Source organism: Watersipora subatra, chromosome 7 (assembly GCF_963576615.1).
Source record: "Watersipora subatra chromosome 7, tzWatSuba1.1, whole genome shotgun sequence".
In the NCBI taxonomy this organism is placed as follows: domain Eukaryota; kingdom Metazoa; phylum Bryozoa; class Gymnolaemata; order Cheilostomatida; family Watersiporidae; genus Watersipora; species Watersipora subatra.
Genome location: NC_088714.1, coordinates 24,541,160 through 24,562,442, shown reverse-complemented (window position 1 = coordinate 24,562,442; position 21,283 = coordinate 24,541,160). Strand labels below are relative to the sequence as shown.

The window sequence follows — 21,283 nt, the reverse complement described above, 5'->3', positions numbered from 1 at the left end:
TGTCATTCACAAGCTACGGTGATGCAAGATAGAGTAAATAGGGGGCCTATAAAAGGCTGGTTAAAATATTCTAAACAAACCATTAGTAACTGATATCTCAACTCAACTGGTAAGTATCAAGAGTACTCTAGATGGCTAATTAAACTCTAACCATACCTGCTCTGGTAGCAAAAAAGACTTTCAAGATGCGTTGTGATGAAATACTGAGAAACTAATAAATGCTAATTTTAGTTAAATTATTTATATTGTTTTAAAACCTAAAAAGTTTGAGATCAGTTTATGAACAGCATCAGCACACGAGTGACTTTTTTTAAAAATGAGGATGTAAAATACCATTGTGAAACAAATGGGAGTAGATGTGGATATTTAAGTGCTTTTCAGAAACTTTTGTTGAAGTAGGAGTACTGAAATATGTTGTTAGTATCTCCTCCTTTGAACAAATGAGCTAACTGTGCATCCTTCCATGCCAAAGGAAAACAACCATCGATCAAAATTCTGCTTCATTAACAATTTAACAAATTTTAAGTTTATTGTTTTTAACACTCGTTAATCTGAAAACAAATATTCAAACAAAACTTACTGACATGCATGCAATAATTATTCTCAAAAAGGAAAAAAGTATCTTAGTTTTTTGTTGCTAGAAATCTAGTTATCTAACCAGTGGTGCGCAGCTAATTATCACAAAGCCAAGCAGCTGTTAAGGAAAGGTGTTTAACTTTCCTGAAAGAACACGTTGTACCTTCAGCTTGTAACAGCTTAGCTGCAGGATTTAAATTTATTAATCCACTGGCTTTTCTCTGTAAAGGGTATATTAAGGAGTCCGGTGTCTGCTTGCATTAGCTCTGACGGTAAGATGGAACACTGTGTTACTAATACTTATTGCTGTTATTGTGGTTTACTTAATGTTTTCTTAGTTTTATCATACTTTTTATAGCTAATTGCTGTTGGTTACTGTCCTAGAATGAAATTTTTGTATGCAAGATATTTTTGGTGTATAAAAACAACTTCGAATTTACCGGACATTTTAATCTTACGATTATTCTCATTGCGTTGTTATTGAAATTTGAATCTCTGTCGATGGATGTGGGGTTGATGTCGCTTTTAATACTACTTTCACTATAAGTAGAAATACTCTATTTTTTGTATATTATTACAGTTTTATAGGGATTTTTCTAAGCTTTTTAGTATATTAAAATGCTGACTCTCTTAAATCATCTTTGAGGTGGGTCTTTTTGAGTGCAACGAATGAATATGTTGGCAGAAACTTTCAGACGTCACAAAATGGCAGACGAAGATAAGCTGGTCTACTTTAGTGTCAGAGCTCGTGCTGAGCCAATTCGAATGCTCTATGTTCTCGCTGGAGAGAAGTTTGTGGATGAGAGGCATGATTTGGCTGACTGGCCAGGCAAGAGGGAGGGTGAGTAGATTATGTTTTTAGGTTGCGTCTACTTGCAAGTGCTCTCGGTAAGAGCTTAACAATGTAGTGAGCACAGGCGAGGATTTAGCAAATAAATTAGGATTAGTCCAGTAATACGATGGTTAAGCATTCCGAAAATAATTGATAAACTTTTTTGGAGTACTAATGTAATATGGAAAATTATACTTATGTACTTATGTAAAATTATGCTATTTTATGCTCAGCCTGTGATCCATGTTGTGCCTTTAATTTCATATTGTACTCTTCGCGAATCAAAGGTATAAGAGTTGGTTGGCGTTTCACTAAGAACTTCTCTCAGGCTTGGTTTAGGTCTGACCGTCTTTTGCCTTCGACTTGATAGTACAAAATTAAGAAAATTCAACAAAATATGCATTGTGCTATATAAGACGTCTATATCCAGTTGCTTTCGGCTTTAATGTTGTCAAGGTTAAAATGCATCTCTAGTTGATGGATGTCTCCTTGCTCTGTATGTACGCTAGCATTGTACTTGTTATTATGTAGTTCTTAACCCACCCCTTGGACAATTGCCAATATTCACCACGAAGGAAGGCCTTCTCTGCCAGACCACTACGATCTCCAGATATGTTGGCAAAAAACTTGGTGAGCATCTAGTGGCATCAATGTTATACCTGCAACACATGATTTCAGTGTGTTTCAACTGCTGTCATTTTTCCAGGCCTTGTTGGAAATGGCTTGTGGGATGAAACCCTCAATGATCTCATAGTCGAAACACTTCAGGAGTTCATCAATGATTTCGCTACAAAATTTATCTTATGGAAGATTCTGAAAATAGTTCCGGAGCCGGATGACAGTGATAAAATACTAAATGAGTTGAGAGAAGGACATCTCCGGAGGATCGAGTACATACGATCAATTTCTGAAAAGAAGGGAGGTCACAAATTTCTGCTTGATGATAAGGTAAGTTTTAGCAGAAGTGTGTGGTTACAGTACTTCAAGCGTTTAAAAACAATAACAACCATTGACTTTAGTTTGCTGCCATACATTGCTCTTTGCTGATGACTGGCAAAATCCAGTATTTCATTCTATTGTTACATCTATTAAAATTTAATGCATGATACATTAAATTTTATTGTAATATAGGCCTGAAAAGTGTATTTTGAATCGAACGGTGAGTTTTCAGCAACTCCGTGAATGATTGAAAATGAGTCACAAAACGATAAAATGTAGCATAAAATGCTGCATTATCAGTTTTTGAAAGTTGGCTCGCAAGTTAAGAAGCAACTGAGATGATACTTAAAGTAATAGTTTAACATAATTTATTCTATGAAATTGTTTGAGCAAAATTTAGTAAACAGTAATATTCTTTTGTGTGTACAACTTAACAAAACTTCACATAATTCAAATTTGTTTTACCCTTTGCTTCTTCTACTTGTCCATTTGAGACCAGACCTGTGACAGGAAAGCACCAACTTAAGACAAGCAGGGTAAAAACTCTACAGCTATCATTACAACAGGACACACATAATGAGTTATTATCGTCTTTTTCTAGTAGAGAAAAATGAATGGTCAAGCGAGTTTTTACGGTTTTTCCAGATGCAATTAGCAGACGTGTGGCTCTACACAACACTGGAGTGGACTAGACCAGCATTCCCAGACGCGATGGAGATAACTCCCTGGGTTGTAGAATACGTGTCCAAATTTGAAAATGATCCTACTATGAAAGAATATCTGGCTTCAAGACCAGAGACTCTAATCTAGTTAGGGTGGCTCCAAGAGACCCAAGCCACTGACATTTTATCCCTGCAATCGAACTGCTTATTGTATTTATCCATATATACTAAATTAGTGATACTTCTAACAACTTGTGAAGACTAGCTTGATACTGATAATAAATATATTGGCTGGTACCTAATAAGCTTCTTGCTTGGCTAAAAGTTACCTGTTTGACAATGTCGATAAACCACTATCCAAATTCAGTTAAGCGAAACAGTAGACCTCATGTTATGCATACATCAGCAAAAGTCAAAACTTGTCACATCCTCACAAAGTAAACTTACTGACAGAAGTAACGACAAAACTTACTGAACAGAAGTTCAATAGTCTCAACTTGTAAGTTGTGTACAAATAATTTGTACACAACAAAGTTGTGTACAATAATAACCTATATATAAAGTTTGTCCAGCTATAAGAAAAAAGTTTTAAGAACCCAAACTTACTTTGAACTGGAATTGAACCACTTCTGCAAACACCCAGGCTAACCACTACGCTATATTGCATTTGCTACGCTATGGAATAATTGTGCACATAATTATACAGTGCCTGCAAGAGTTCCATTAGCACACTTCAAGATCATGACGCGCAAGTCAAGCGGGCTTCACGGTTCTCCGTGCAGCAAAGATTTAGACTAGCAAATAACTAATTGAAGTTACCCAAATCTACTGGGTAATCATTTTATTACCCGCGCGACGCCGTGCCTTCAGATAGTCTCCACGGTAATAAGAGGTGTGTCCGTCTATTGGTCTGAAACCATGCTCAGAGGCTGAGCAAAAATGAATCTCAAGGGAATCGAACTTAAATATTTGGCTTAGAAGCCAGGTGCACTAGCAATTGCGCCATAAAACGGCTATGCTGCATTATAGGTAATTGTGTGAGAAAATGGAATTGTACACAAATTGTTTAAATAAGAACCAGCAACCAAACAATCGTTTGCGAATTGAAAAAGATCTAACAGTTAACAAATTTGCCAATTTCGTCCAATTTGCTAATTAATGTCGAAAGTTTTTCGACATTTGCAAGGTGGTGAAAATTTTAGCATAATCTGACTCATAATTGGCTAGTGTAAAGATAGCCCAAGTGCGTAATAATTAAGAATGAGTAGTCAATCCTAATCTGTGTGTACTCAAATCTTTCGCATAACAATAGCCTTGTGACTGCACACTATACTCACAACCAGTGAGAGCTGCACCTAGAAGTTGTCTTCTTACATTTTATTAATGAATATAAAGCAGACAAACACTTTCATTTTGGATCTATGATAGCTATCATTACTATCATTGCTGGAATACTAAAGTATTATCAATATTCTTTTTTTTTCTAGTCGAAAAGCTGTTTTTAACATTGCTATAAAAACTGCAGTTTCCAAGAATGCCATAAAAAAACTGCTGCTTGACAAATTGACTTGTAGATAAATAATTATTTTCAGAAAAAAACACAGCTTTATAATCCCATTTGACCAACATCATATAATAGCTGAACAAAATCATTAAAGATTGTTTGTTGGACCCTGATATATAACAGTAATTTACAGATCCCTTCCACTCACATTTAGCAATCACATCAGCTGAGGCTATAAAATAATATGAACAATCACATGAACAATAGTTTCAAAATCTAGGCACAATAACTTCAAGATACAAGTTTACTTTGTGTCTTGGAAAATATTCCTATTGTAATCTGTCAAATATTTTATCCTTTATTTGCAATCTTATCGGCATCTTCCCAGAATGGTTGTTCCGGGAAAATGTTCTGGTTGCTAGAGTGCCAACATTTACTACTATCATTTAAATGACTAGCAAAATGCAACTAGCTTTTATGTAGTATTCTATAAATTAGAATAATTTGTTTGCAGTTGTAGGAATTTTATTGTGGATTGTCTTGCTATTTCAAATGTGGGTTTGTAAAAACGCCATAATTGCGTAAGCGTTATCAGAATTATATAACGAAACAACTTGACTGTATTATTTTTTATACACTGGTTTACTAAAAAAGAATTCTTTTGCTCCTCCTACCTACCTATATAGTACAATCATGCTATTTAACATTTCTCACCCTCAACCATAGACCTATTAACTATACTATATTAGTATAGTTAATAGGTCTATGATCGGTGCCAAGCCACAAGGTTTTGAGCCACTGCAAATATTAAGTTGTTGCGAAATTGAGTCAGTAATCTTTTTGTTTTGTTTTACAAAACATCACGTAAGCATTTTTAAGCAAATCTTTAATTACAAATGTATCTTTTAGCAAAATAATATAACGTATTTACATAGCTGTTTATCGGAGTTTTTTCGTGTTAAGAATAAATGGTAACACTTTCATGAAAGGGAATAAATCTTCTCAAAAATACATCATTAATTATTTTGTATTTGTTTATATTGGAAAAATATCTTTTATACGCTGTAATATGAGTACACTTTTGTAAAGTGGTATTACATAAAATATTGAGTAGTTACGATTATGTTCTGAACAAATAAAATGCATATTAAAACAGTTGTCCACTTTGTTACGATTCTGAGAGCTTGAAAAAACTCTACTTCATTTCACTGTAAATATTTATGTTAGTGTCCCGTTAGACATTCATTGTAAGAATGAAGGCAACAGAAGACGAGTCTCTTATCTTTACTGCATTTGCTGCAAGCACACACTTTTTTAACAACTTTATATTGCTACTAATGCTTCCAAGTCTCAACTGTAGCACCTTTTGAAACAACGACGGCGTGTAGCTCACCAAGGAACATGGATATAATTGTGTATCTACAATTTTATTTGACCTTGTTACTACAATAGTGCATAGTCAGTAGCACTGCCAGGCTGTATCTCATTTGTTTGGTTCACAAAAAGTGTAAGAGACTAAGCAACGTAAAGCAAACTTTAGTAGTCTCCTTCAATGTAGGGCAGTTATATTTTTGTACAAGACAGCCTGCCTGTGGTCAGTAGTCAAAGTCGCTTACTGCTTGCAATATATATCTTAAAAAGTTAGTTGAAATGCACTACACTTTCATATTGCTTCAACCCTAAAAGAAAATCTCAGTGGGTCATCGTGTATTCATAATTGACTTTTTGTATTCGTCATTTCATCTTCTATATAGGCCTACCTACAGGCCTATATTTACGTAATCAGGGAATCAAATCTACCAAAGTCTGCCTTAAATTACTAAACTTCATGACAACATTTTGTTATAAAGCCATTAGAGAAGTACAAAGTTTGTCTACAATTTGTTCCGTTGACTCCTTATGTCTTAGTGCCATAAACATAGATAGCTAACCAATCCAATTTAAGCAAAGTTTAAAAAATTGTATGTGGCAGTTGCTTTATTTTATTCTGATGCGAAAACAACAAGATCATGAGAAGACAACTACATGTATAAAAGAAGTTAGGTCAGAAGTTGGAGGTTAGAAGGTTGCACCTCCTAACCTCAAAGGAGGAAATGGTTGCAGATGGTTTTTCATTGGTTTAAACTTTTTTATTTCTAAGATAAAATATGATCAGCAATTTCTAGCGCTTAAAATAACATAAACTATGAAAAACCACAGCTAATAAAAAGCAACAATTAAGCCAAAGTTAATTTCTTCAATTTAAAAATAAATGTTGCATAGTCAAATCTACAGATAATAAATGACATCTTATATTACGCGTAGATATACATAGAAAAACCTTACCATTTGCATGTTTTAAAAAATGACGCAGCACGTGAGTGGCAACTATTTCATTATAATAATAAAGATATATATATGCAGAATCGATCTGCTAGTTTGCATGCCAAGTATTGCAAATCATGGAAGAACAGCGATGGACTTTTTTGGTGCTACTTCAGTTGGTTTTTCAGCCTCTTTATGTTTGTCTTTAAATAGCAGAATCCTAAACAAACCAACAAATATCATCATACAGTCATACCACTAGTTATTTTTAATTGAATATTTAATAGATTAAATACCAAAATTGAATATTAAACTATCCAATTATTAAATTAATCATTCCAATTTTGTATGTCTTCTTTAGACTACTTTGTAAGACTGTTAGGATGCAAAAAGTTAAGGTGGGTTAAAGTTACGTTAAGAACTAAAGAGTTAAGGTACCACCACACATGACAATTTTTTTGTTGGTTCTGACCGAAATCACAAAATGAACAAAAACACAGAATTGTTCAGCCGAAATTCACAGAATTGTGCAGAGCTGTGCATGCACACCTCTGCACAATTCTGCACCTCTTCACAACGATGCAGAAATTAAGAACTCACAAGAGATGTTTTCAATTCTCCAATTGTTTTAACCAATATTTTACATCCATAGGAGCTACATTAGCCAAGGCCTTTAGCAACACTCCAGGCCTTTGAGACAATGTGGAAAATGTTTATCTGTTACCAACAGACGTGCAGTTTCAGTTCAGCAGTGTTGGCGGGGATTATGTTGAGAATTTGTTGCGTGGGCTAAATGCAAATAAAGCTACAGGAATAGATTCAATCCCAGCAAAGCTTGTGAAAATTGCAGCACCTGATTTAGCTTATGCTCTAGCTCATATTATAAATACTATCTTACAATTAGGTATATTCCTTGACAGCCTTAAATGGAAAAAGTTAAACCTTTGTTTAAGAAGGGTTCACCAAAGCTTTTATCAAATTATAGACCAATATCTATATTGCCAGTTTTTAGTAAAATTTAGAGAAAGTTGCTAATGCACAAATATGCCAATATTTAGGAAATAACAGCATTCTTATGACAAAATAATTTGGTTTTAGAAAAAAATCGAAACACTAATCAAGCATTAATTGAGCTCACAAATAAAGTTTATCAGCTAAGAACCATGGCAGAACAGTATCAGAGATATCTCTTGATTTTAGTAAGGCTTTTGACACTATTGACCACAATAATTATACTCATTCACAAATTAAAATATATTCACTTTTCATCGTCTTCTATTCACTGGATAAAAACTACTTGGAATATAGAAAACAAGTAACCTTTATAGAAAACTATAAATCTAGCTTTTCAGGTATAAATTGCGGCGTTCCTCAAAGTTCTATCCTGAGTCCAACTTTATTCTTAATATATATTAACCATCTTGTGTTATCTACTAATCGTCTAAAACCTACACTATATGCGGACAACACAAATTTATTTTTTGATTCTAACAGTTTGAATAACGACAATAATATAGTCAGTGATAAACTTAAAAAAACTTGAACAATGGTGTAATACAAATAAATTAACAGTAAACATGGACAAAACAATGTACATTGTAATGAGAAATCATCAAAAGAAAATTAAATTAGAAAAATCTATAAAATTATTTGATTCAGAGTTGAAAGAGACATCTTATATCAAATTCTTAAGAATTCATTTGGACAATCACCTGATATGGGACACACACATCAATAAAGTAAATAAGCAGATAGGATCTATGTCAGGCCTGATTAGTAGATGTTCTAAATTTTTACCCAGAAGTATTATGAAACTAATACACAACGCATTTATTAACTCAAAAATTAATTACTGCCTTGAGTCTTGGGGAAATGCTCCACTTTGTTACTGAAAGAAATACTAATATCGTACTAATAACAAAAGCGTCTAATGCACATAATATTTAATAAACCACCACTAGCTTCATCTTGTTTCCTGTTTGTTCAGCTGTCTGTGTTGCCTGTTGACAAACTTCATCAGTATAAAATTCTCTTGATAGCTCATTCAAAATTTTATTCAAGTGATGACGAAACCAAAAAGGATCTACACTATAACACCAGATTTTTAGAGACCAACCTATACCTGTACCATTATTTTATACTGCTTCAGGTCAAAAAACAATCGAATTCAGAGTACCATCACAATCGAACAGTCTTCCAATAGACTTACGCAAAACCTCTGCATTTACTAGTTTTAGAGTAAATATGAAAAGCCATTTGTTAAGCCTATATTCCTAGAGGGAAGACCTGCTGTTCAAGTTGGCCAATTCTCGTGGGCCCAGCCGCCCTAGCGCCTCGAGTAGCCGCAGTGTACTGCGCATGTGGGCCTCATCACGCTTTAACAATAGGAACTAAGTATCAATATTTTGTTCAGCCTAATCAATATTATAACTATATCTTTATTTTTGCTTAATGTTATATTTCTACTAAGTGATGAAATAAAACACACACGCACGCACCCACCTACGCACGCACGCACGCACACACAGTCTTGTAAACGCATGCAATTGGGGACGCGATATTTTTACCATCACTTTGAGGACAATTTTCATCTATCATTAAGAGCTTTAAAAAATAACATATTAAGACATTTTTTGTTGGGTTTACAAATGCACTGATTTTTGGAGCTGTAATCTTATCCGTTTTTCAGTTATAGCTCATGAGAATTTAACACTAACTTTGGGGACATCACATCACACACTTGTATAAATTTTTTATCTAATAAATGGGGACGTTTGCGTAGAGAAGATAACTCTGGCTTATTTTTGTTTTTTTCAACCATTTTGGAGTTGTCGGTACGTGATACTTTTACCACACTTTCGTAAATGTGCTTGAAAAGTTATCCATCACTCAATTTTTCCCCAAATGTCAACTTAGAAGTTTAATAGTTCTTTATTAAACCTATTTAAAGTACTAATTCTACACATGTATGGTGCGCAAAGGTTGAATCGACCTTAGACTTTTATGTTTAGTAATAAATTCAGTGTAATCAATTGCTTCACAGAATTTACGGTGATCTGTTCAAGTTAAGGTTTTGAACTGCAAACAGCCAGGCCTGGGTTGCAGGCTGATGTCTATTTAGATTTAAGACTTTTCAACATTTAACGCGAGTATGTTCAAGGTAAACATTTTAACATAGTTTTCATAGAACTCTTAAGCCCTGAATAGGCAACAAATTTAATTACTATAATCGATAAAGTATTTTGCTACATCTCATTTTATCACTACCAAAAGCAGCTATCAGAAAATTTACATTGCGTGATCATGAGGTAACTTTTTAAAAAAAAAGTAAAAATAACCAGGCAAGCAAATGTGAGTAATTTTTTTTAAATCAGGAAGCCAAATAAATTTGGATACAGTTAATTTTAGTCATACTTTTCTGTTTGGTTGCACACGATGATTACCACTTTTAATTTAAACTTTTGTGCAATTCCTTTGTTTGTAAGCCATGCATGAAAAGCCAAGCATAGGCGGAGACATATTAGAATCAAGCTTTGGAAATGAAGCATTGGTATCTCCAATATGCCTAATGTAAGCCCAATAACTTTTACCTTATAAAAATATCATTATGTTTAATAAAACGTGTTATCCGTACAAAAAATTTGCCTTCTATTACATTTTCTTAAAAATATATTGAGTTGCCCATCTTTGCAAAAACCATACATTTAATTGTAATCTATTCAAATATTTAATAACAAGATTGACTCAACTTTTAGTGCAGATATGACCAAAAGCATGCAAAATATTTTAACCATTAGCTTGGGAGTGTTAAATAAATACTATCACTGCACACACTGATTTGAGCTATCTCGGTACTATTGAAATAAACTTTGTTCCATTTGAAGGCGTGTACGTCATCCAAATTATGTATGATACTACAGTCAATGTTTTTTGAAGTAATTGGCCAGTTATTGTAACTGCAAACCGTCAAAAATAATCTCAAATATGTTGTCATACAATTTTCCTGATGTATGATGTAAACATAAAAGAAAAGTGTGTTTGTATTAGTATACAGGTATATTAGTTATTTAGGTACAATTGACAAACTATTACAAGTGCACACGATATCATAAATTTGCTCAATGCTAGTCTAATAGGGAGTCTGTACTTTTCACCATCAACTATTTAGAGGTCAATATGAACACAAGGGAATGTTTGGTATTTTAATCAGCAAGTTTGTAACCATTAGTTTAACAAATTAGTAGAAATATTATCATGAAAATATATCCCGATATTGGTTGTAGAAAAATTATCGCAGGAGTGTATGATATTTTTACCATTGATTTGGGGACACTTACTGATTATTTTATTTGATATCACAGTCATCATCATTCCTAATACCATTGCTGCTCGATGTTCCAAATTTAATGCCAAAATATTAACCCTAATGAATATACAACTTCTTAAGCAGTTTCCTGAGCACATTGACCAATTACAACAAAAGAGCACAGTCATTCATAGAGTATGTCAACACCATTGCAACAATATGTCCCCAATTTGATTGTAAAATTATTCTCACAAGTGTGTTTGATATTTTTACCATTGATTTGGGGACATTGACTGATTATTTTATTTGAGATCACAGTCATGATTATTCCTAATACCATTGCTGCAAGATGTTCCAAATTTAATGCCAAAATATCAACCTCGATGAATATGCTTCTTAAGCAGTTTCCTGAGCACATTGACCAATTATAACTAAATAACTCAGTCAGTCATGGAATATGTCAACTCCATTGCAACAATATGTTCCCAATTTGATGGTAAAATTATTTTCACAGATGTGCATGATATTTTAACCATTGATTTGGGGACATTGACTGATTATCTTATTTGAAATCACAGTCATGAATATTCCTAATACCATTGCTGCTCGATGTTCCAAATTTAATGCCAAAATACCAACCCGAATAAATATGCTTCTTAAGCAGTTTCCTGAGCGCATTGACCAATTATAACAAAAGAAACAGTCAGTCATAGAATATGTCAACACCATTGCAACGATATGTCCCTAATTTGGTGGTAAAATTATTCTCACAGGTGTGTATGATATTTTAACCATTAATTTGGGGACATTGACTGATTATTTTATTTGAAATCACAGTCATCATCATTCCTAATACCATTGCTGCTCGATGTTCCAAATTCAATGCCAAAATATCAATCCCAATAATTATGCTTCTTAAGCAGTTTCCTGAGCACATTGATCAATTGTAACAAAAGAACACAGTCAGTCATAGAATATGTCAACACCATTGCAACCATATGTCCCCAATTTGATGGTAAAGTTATTCTCACAGGTGTGTATGATATTTTAACCATTGATTTGGGGACATTGACTGATTATTTTATTTGAAATCACAGTCATCATCATTTCTAATACCATTGCTGCTCAATGTTCCAAATTTAATGCCAAAATATCAATCCCAATAAATATGCTTCTTAAGCAGTTTCCTGAGCACGTTGACCAATTACAACAAAATAACTCAGTCAGTCATAGAATATGTCAACACCATTGCAACAATATGTCCCCAATTTGATGGTAAAATTATTCTCACAGGTGTGTATGATATTTTAACCATTGATTTGGGGACATTGACTGATTATTTTGTTTGAAATCACAGTCATCATCATTCCTAATACCATTGCTGCTCGATGTTCCAAATTTAATGCCAAAATATTAACTCCAATGAATGTGCTTTTAAGAAGTTTTCTGAGCACATTGACCAGTTAAAACAGAAGAACACAGTCAGTCATAGATAATGTCAACACCATTGCAACAATATGTCCCCAATTTGATGGTAAAATTATTCACACAGGTGTGTATGATATTTTAACCATTATTTTGGGGACATTGACTGATTGTTTTGTTTGAAATCACAGTCCTCATCATTCCTAATACCATTGCTGCTTGATGTTCCAAATTTAATGCCAAAATATAAATCCCAATAATTATGCTTCTTAAGCAGTTTCCTGAGCACATTGATCAATTATAACAAAAGAACACAGTCAGTCATAGAATATGTCAACACCATTGCAACCATATGTCCCCAATTTGATGGTAAAATTATTCTCACAGGTGTGTATGATATTTTAACCATTAATTTGGGGACATTGACTGATTATTTTATTTTAAATCACAGTCATCATCATTCCTAATACCATCGCTGCTCGATGTTCCAAATTTAATGCCAAAATATCAACTCCAATGAATATGCTTTTTAAGCAGTTTTCTGAGCACATTGACCAATTAGAACAAAAGAACACAGTCAGTCATAGACAATGTCAACACCATTGCAACAATATGTCCCCAATTTGATGGTAAAATTATTCTCACAGGTGTGTATGATATTTTAACCATATATTTTGGGACATAGAACAATTATTATGTGTGAAATCACAGTCATGAACAATCTAAAAACCGTTGCTGTAAGATGGCCGTTATTTGACAGCCAAATATCTCAGACATGTTTACGCTGTTTTAAACATTTGTATGGTCGCATTACCAATTATGATAAAATAATGTGCAGTTTTAAGCCATGTAAATTCATCATGCCAAGATGTCTCAATTTGATCACAGAACTATTATCACATATGCATATGACTTTACAAATTTTTGTAAGTTCACTTACAGTCACTAATCATTTCAAAGCATCTAGGCTGTGGAAAAATCTCTCTAATTTAATGGCACAAATATCACAGGAAGTTTTAGTTGTATTTGAACCATTAGCTTGAAAAAATTGATCTATAATTGTAAGTGCACACTTATTCGCCAACCATCTTAAAGCGAATGTGTGAGAAGACTTCACCAATTTTGTGCTAAAACTAATATTGCAACTGTGAATGATTTTGCTTCCATTAGATTGAAACATTGATCAATTATTACCAATCTACACACAGTGATCAAGCATCACATAGCTATTGTGACAAGATGTCCCCAAATAGATGCTAAAATACCATCACCAGTGTTTATAATTATGTAACTATTCTGGGAAGTTGGCCAATATGCAACTCCGCTCACAGTCGTACAACAGCTCAAAGTATCTGTAATAAAATGTCCCTAATGCTCGCTTCATTATCTCCACAAAGCTTGTATGATTTTTTAATCATTTGCTCGGGGATATTGAGCAATTATTACAAAAGCAGTTTGAGTGATATAGCATCTCAACGCCATTGTGCTATGTTGTTGCTAATTTGAGGCTTCAAATATAACCACGAGTTTGCATGATCTTTTAACCATTGGTTTGAAATAATTGTCAAAATTTACTGGTGCATACATAGTATTAATTCATATCAAGGATGTTACAAAAAGTTTCCTTCAGTTTGTTGTTACATTTGATGACAAAGAATAAAATATCTCTAATTTAGAAAGATGAATACCACAACAAATACTTATTATATTACAACCATTAGTTTGGAACATTACACAATGATTATAAGAGCACAATTAGTCGCCACCAATCTCAAAACATTTGTAATAAGATGTTCCCAAATTGATGGTAAAAATATCAGTGCATGAACATTTGCTTGTATGGCCATTGGTTTAAAAACATAAAGCAAATATCATAACTGTACATACAGTCATAAAATTTTTCAATGCTGTTTCAATAACTACGAATATTATCAAAACCGTTAATTAAAATACAACCATTACTTTTAGAATATTAATGAATAAATTAAGTATACTTTCATCCATAAAAAATTCATGAAACATTGAGAAATCGGAGGTGTGTTTGTTGTTTCAACGATTAATTTTGCAAACATTAGTTTAACCAAATAATAGAAATAGCATTGCAATAATATATCCTCATTTCGGTTTTGGAATTATTATCATGGGTGTGTATGTCATTTAACCTATTAGTTTGGGATTTTTACCAATTCTTGTTCGAAAATTATTAGGTGTATTAAAAAATATTTATTTTCTTTCAAATATTTGCATGATAGAAACTATTGAGCCTAAAATTGGCACACATACACAAGACAACAACACTAATGCAATACAAATATAATATAATTTGTGTACAGCTAAAAGACAATATTGCAACTAAAGGTGATTTGCTGTCCGCTAAGTAGGTATTTGCCAGAATTATTTATCTTCAGAATCTGTGAAACAAAATACAACCTGTCAAACACATTTCACTTGCTATGCCTGTTTGGCTTTTAATTCATATTGAAGTTTTTAAAAATAAAAATAGACAGTAACTATCAAATTCTTTAAGTATTTAATAAATTTTCAAGTATAACATTTCAACGTGAAACCTTGGGCAATATTTAACTAAGTCGGTATTGTTTATGATAATAATCATCTATGTGAGCAACATCCAATAATATGAAATATTTTGAAAAGGTGATTTGTCTTTACCGTTAACTGTTGTTCACTTTACTTTTTCGATTCAAAACACATGGCATAACTCTTTGGCAACTGTGCAGTAAGTTGATGGATTGTGAAAGCTGTTTAGATTGGCAAATATGTACGCATGTCTTTAAAAAAATGGGCATAGTGGAAACCATGTGATATAAAATAAAAGTGAGCATGACTATCTGATGTTGCAAATAAAGTTTAAAATCTTGTGCCTAGGTAGATTTTCGACAAATTATTTGCAGTGTCTGTGAGATTTACAAACTACCATTTCATTAACAACATGTCTCACTCACTGAATCTGCTTGGTTTTTAGCTAACCATAAAGCCGCGCACAGAATAGAATATTATAGAACTGCGTAGACATAAAATGCTAAGTTCATTTAATATTTGTAAAGCGTCTATGCTATTGAGCACAAGCTTTATAAGAGTTTAGGATCTTATTTGTCTTTGATTTAGTGTACAAGCAGAAAATGTTATAATCTTGTCATTGTGCATGAGCAGCGCTGAACTTTACTGATTGCAGTATTGAATAAGTCTCTTTGTTCCCTAAGTTTAATTGATCCTTGTTCAATATTACATAATCATAAGCAGAACAAGACATGTTCAATGTATGACAGGCAAAGTTTCAACAGTCATAAACATGTTGGCTCAGAAAAATCTCAAACAGCGCAGAAAGTTTATCAATGCTGTGAGACTTTTTCAAAGCAATTATTAATAAAAAGGGGTGGCTATATACATGTATGAGCTACGCAAAGTAAAGTGAGATGAGTTTTCCAATCTTTAAAACTATAGGTAAGCTTTTCAACAAAGGTAGTGAATGGCCAGCTATAGAATAATTCTAAAAAAAATGTTTAGTTCAAATTAGCAATCACAATAGAACAATAAGTAGGTTATTGCACTATTGCTATTGATATCTAAAATTATTTTGTTACAATGCAATTTCTAAAAAGACTTGTGTAGTTTTTCAAACAAAATTACAAATTGACAAAACAGGAGTTTTGGCTTGTGACCTTCCTTGAGTAAAGGACCAAAAGTAATAACTTTGTCAGCAGTAATAACAAACAGTTGACAAGGATCTTCAGGCAATTTTGCAAGTGTGCTTTTGCGAATTTTCAACAAGGGATCTACCAGTTGGTAATTATTGGTGCTCAACACAAGTTTTTGTTTAACTTCGTGTCTAAATTATCAGAAATACTTTTGCAAATTGGTATCATTCCTGCAGACTTTTTATTATTGTGAATTTTATAAGCAATTATCAGCCTCTCTTGCTTCATATAAAATTAGCATTGTAATTAAAACCGTTAAATATTTTTAAGTGTAGTATGTTATGGAGAGCATATCTTTAAAGAAAAAATTTCTTCTCTGGATGAGAGACTGTGTAAAAGTCGCAAACCATATGATCTTATTATTGCCTGCAAGTAACCGTATTGCATAATTTCCTTTGTTCTATTAATAGATCTTGTTGCTGTTTGATGTTGCATCATGATTACCTGGACCCTTGCTGCTTAATGTTTAGCAGAAAATAAGTGGAAAGTAATAATATTTACTTGGTTCAGGAGATTCTCTACCAACACTGAAAGTATACCAAAACGACGGATATTAAACAAAAATTATTACAAAAACAACGACACTAGAAAACAACTTTGCAATAATTACTCACTATTAAAGTTCTTGCTGTGCAAGCCGGTACATCAACCGAACTATCTAATGTGATGCAAAAGAAAAAAACTTTGGAAGTGTGTTATTCCAACAATCAACTTTGAGAATCATGCATTTTGGGTTTAAAATATTTTTTCCAATTGCAATTTAAATTAAAAACTAAAGCAAATCAGTAAATACATGACTTCAAACCTTCTATAGTTAGGGTGATATAATTCTATTGTCTATCATAATTTTCTTCTGGTATAAGTTGCTCATGGTTAAATTGCATTAAAATTGTCAAAATACTAAATTTCTCTTGAGAAATTGAAAAAGGTTTTATAAGAAATACCCTTCATATTTGTTTTAAAATGTAACTGTTCAACTCTTTGTAAATTCGATAGTCCAATTAAAGAATTAATTTGTGTTCCATATTACGTTTTGTTTTTCATAATGTTATCAAATAAATCATTTGACAATATTGCCCTATGTCAGTATAGCGTATGATAATAGTAGTCTATGGGAACAACATCAATTTAGATGAAATATTTTAAAAATATGATTTGTCTTGATTGTTAGCTTTTGTTCATTTTATTTTTTCTATTTAAGATGCATGTGATAACTCTTCAGAAACTATGCAGTGATTTGATGCACTGCGAAAGCTGTTTAGATAGGCAAATATGTACGCATTTCCTTAAAAAATGGGCTTAGTGAAAATCATGTGATCTGAAATGAACGTGAGCACGACTATCATTAATCCAAAACAAATGTAATATTTCCTGTTTGAGGCTAGCTAGGTGATGTTGCAAATAAAGTTTAAAACCTGGCACCTGGATAGATTCTTAAAAACTATTTGCAGTGTCTGGGGATTTTGAAGCCACCATAGCATTTACAACATGTCTCACTTGCTGAGTCTGCTTGCATTTTAGCTAACCATAAAGCTTTGCGCAGAATAGAATACTGTAGAGCAAAGTAGATAGAAAATACTAAATTCATCAAATATTTGTAAATTGTATATGCTAGCAAGAGCAAACTTTATGAGAGTAAACATTTGATTTGTCTTTGATTGGTGTATAAAGCATCAAACGTTATAATCTTGTTATTGTATATGACCATCAGTACTGAATAAGTTTCTTTGTTCTCCAGATTTAACTCCTGATTCTTCGATATTGCATAATCATAAGCAAGACACTACAGGCTCAAGGTATGACAGGCAAAGATTGAGAAGCGATAACATGTTGGGTCAGACAAATCGCAAACAGCATCAAATATTCACTAATGCCGTGAGACTTTTTCAAAGTAATTATGGAAAAAAGAGCAACTATCAGTAACACAAAGTACAATTAGATGGGTTTTCCAAACATTAAAACTGTAGATAAAATTTACAACCAAAGTTGTCAATGACCAGTTATAAAATAATTCTCATAAAACTGATTAGTTCAAATTAGCAATCACAATAACAATAGAACAATAAGTAAATTATTGCACTATTGATATCTAAAATTAGTTTGCTACACTGCAATCTATAAAAAATTCTTGCGAATGTCAAATAGGATGTTTCCATGAGAAATATTTGACAACATCGATCTATGTCTGTATAGTTTATGATAACAGTGATCTTTGTGTGCAACATCAATTCAGATGTTATATTTTGAAAATATGATCCGGCTTGATTATTACAGGTGGTTCACTTTATTTTCTCTATTTAAAACATATACCATTACTCTTTGGCGCCTGAGCAGTAATTTGATGCATTTTGAAAGCTATTTATATTGGCAAATAAGTACGCATTTTCTTAAAAAGATTGGCATAGTAAAAACAATGTGATTTAAAGTGAATGTGAACATGAGTATCATTAATACAAAACAAATACAATTTGTTCTGTTTGAGGCTAACTGGGTGATATTGCAAATGAAGTTCAAAATCTCGCACCTAGGTAAATTATTGACAAATTATTTGCAGTGTCTGTGAAATTTACAAGCTACTATTTTATTAAAAACATGTCTCACTCACTGCATCTGCTTGGTTTTTAATTAACAATAAAGCCTTGTGCCAATAGAATATTATAGAATGGAGTAAATGGAAAATAATAAACTCATTGAATATTTGTAAATTGTATAGCAAAAATTTTATGGATGTAAACATCTTATTTGTCATTGATTTGGTGTGTAAAGCATCCAATGTTATAATCTTGTTATTACAGATGACCAGCAGTACTGAATAAGTTTCTTTGTTCTCTATATTTAACTTGTGGTTCAGCGATGTTACATAATCATAAGCAAGACACTACAGGCTCAAGGTATGACAGGCAAAGGTTGAGAAGCGATAACATGTTGGCTCAAACAAATCTCAAATAGCACGAAAATTTTACCAATGCTGTGAGAGTTTTTTAAAGTAACTATTAGAAAAACAAGCAACTATGACCAACAAAAAGTTAAATGAGTTGGTTTTTCAAACATTAAAACTGTAGGTAAGCTTTCCAACAGAAGTAGTCAATGGCCCGCTATAGAATAATTCTCATAAAACTGTTTACTTCAAATTAGGAATCACAATAACAACAGCACCATAATTAATTTATTGCCCTATCGCTATTGATATCTAAAATTAGTTTGTTACAATGCAATCTATAACAAATAATTGCAAAGTTTTTGGAACAAAACTAAAAATAGCAAAATAACAAACGTTTACCTGTAAACTTTTTTAATTAAAACAGCGCAAGTAATAACTTTGTCAAGAATAATTAAAAAAACAGTTAACAAGAAATTGCTAGCAGTTTTGCCAGTGTGATTTTGAAAATCTTTGACCAGCGATCTACTATTTGGTATTTTTTGGTGATCAACAGAAGTTTTGATTTCATTTTGTGTTTTAATTATAAAAAATGTTTTTCTTTATATTGGTCTAACTTCTTTAGATTTTTTATTGTTGTGAATTTTTACAAATAGATAGCAGCCTCTCTTGCTTTATATAAAACAAGCAGATTGCCCGATTTTGCACGGGTAATAAAAATGACGGTTTCAAATGAAGGTGTTTTTTTTTATTTCTGCGTACTGCATTTATTTCTGTGTACTTTTTATATATTTGTGTAATTTATACTGTGCCTGTTTCAGTTCTACTACAGCTCTCTACTGATTGCAATATTCTTGCTTATCATATCAATCAAGCTTATGAGAGAGTCATGTAAGTTATGCATTGTTATGTTAAAACAATGCATACTTATTATAAATGAACATACAATAAAAGACAAAAAGACACTGATATTTATATATAGATTTTCAGTATGCATTGCTTATTTGCTGAGACGTTAGCTAAGCGCATTTGGCTTTGTATCGTATAACAAACAAAGTTTCATGCATTCACTGAACCGTATTAGGCTCTTACATATATACACTACTGAAATCCAGCTAAAATTATATATGATGAATACTACAATAAAATTAAAAAAATTTTAATCTGTTGCATTCCCATGAACGAAGTAAAAATAAACATTAAAAAAATCATTCATGTTGACGATTATTTGCGGTCAGTATTTCACACCCATTTAACACCCCAAAAAATCTTTTTATTGTTTGCGAGTATGCAAAAACACTTTGCCTTTTTGTATACTTAATTTTTTGCCAATTTCATGTGCAATCTCATGTGCACACTTTCACAATTATGCTATTAAAAGTTATGCATGACTTCATTTCTACTTCAAACTCAGTTCAAAAGTTCTATAGTTGCCTATGAAATCTTTGTTGAGTAATAAATATACATATTATGACACTTTTTTAATTTACTTTTAGGAACTATTAATGATGATACACATGTATGATGTACAAAGGATAACTCAGCGTTAGGCCATTAGCGATTGACATAAACAGACAACAAATTTAATTACGTTACTGAATTAATTTTGTTGCCGTATCTCATTTTATACTGCTAGCAATGCCAGTTATCAACATATTTACATTGCGTCAGCATGAGTTAACTATTATAAACAAAAGTAAAAAGAACAGGTGAGGTGATGACAAGCACTTTTTTCAAAAATCCAAAAGCCAAAAAGAATTAAATATATTCATTAAATGTTGACACTGCTGCTTAGTTTTACACATTGATAACCGCAATTGATTAAACTAGAAACTTGTATAATTACATTGTTTTCAAGCCATACATGAAAAGCAAGCCTAGGGACATAGGAGTTAAATTACAATCAAGCTTTAGATAAAAGATTGGTATTGTTAACATACTCAATATAAACTTGATGAAATATATATATTTTCTAAAACAACTATAAGTATTTTCAATGAGGAGCGATAAATGTATGGCAGAATTTTCCATCTAGCTGTTTCATTCTCTAAAGATTTACTACCTTGTCAAACAGCAACGAAAGTTTTTTAGTGGAGCTGATGAAAGAATACTACATAGTAAAAAAGTTCAATGATGGACCG

General features: G+C 32.4%; 2 protein-coding genes across 2 annotated transcripts in view; one reads left to right on the top strand and one right to left on the bottom strand.

Moving 5' to 3' along the window:
- The first annotated feature begins 48 nt into the window (after nucleotides 1-48).
- Nucleotides 49-3,222, top strand: LOC137400233 (glutathione S-transferase 1-like). The gene is made up of 5 exons (XM_068086564.1): nucleotides 49-109; nucleotides 1,262-1,417; nucleotides 1,940-2,038; nucleotides 2,115-2,356; nucleotides 2,993-3,222. Exons 2-5 carry the CDS (start codon nucleotides 1,282-1,284, stop codon nucleotides 3,155-3,157), a joined length of 642 nt encoding a protein of 213 aa, XP_067942665.1. The 5' UTR covers nucleotides 49-109; nucleotides 1,262-1,281; the 3' UTR covers nucleotides 3,158-3,222.
- A 3,409-nt stretch (nucleotides 3,223-6,631) lies between these two features.
- The window catches only part of LOC137400230 (uncharacterized), an 82,784-nt gene continuing 68,132 nt past the window's right edge, over nucleotides 6,632-21,283 (bottom strand). Inside the window, exon 10 of the mRNA XM_068086557.1 lies at nucleotides 6,632-7,037. Within this exon, the coding sequence (XP_067942658.1) occupies nucleotides 7,023-7,037 (15 nt within the window). The 3' untranslated portion in view covers nucleotides 6,632-7,022. The remainder of the gene's footprint in view (nucleotides 7,038-21,283) is intronic.

Coding starts and splice junctions, on each gene's coding strand:
- LOC137400233 (XM_068086564.1), top strand. CDS start 1,282: ATGGCAGACGAAGATAAGCTGGTCTACTTTAGTGTCAGAGCTCGTGCT. Junction 1,418..1,939: donor CTGGCCAGGCAAGAGGGAGG/GTGAGTAGATTA, acceptor GTTATTATGTAG/TTCTTAACCCACCCCTTGGA. Junction 2,357..2,992: donor AATTTCTGCTTGATGATAAG/GTAAGTTTTAGC, acceptor CGGTTTTTCCAG/ATGCAATTAGCAGACGTGTG.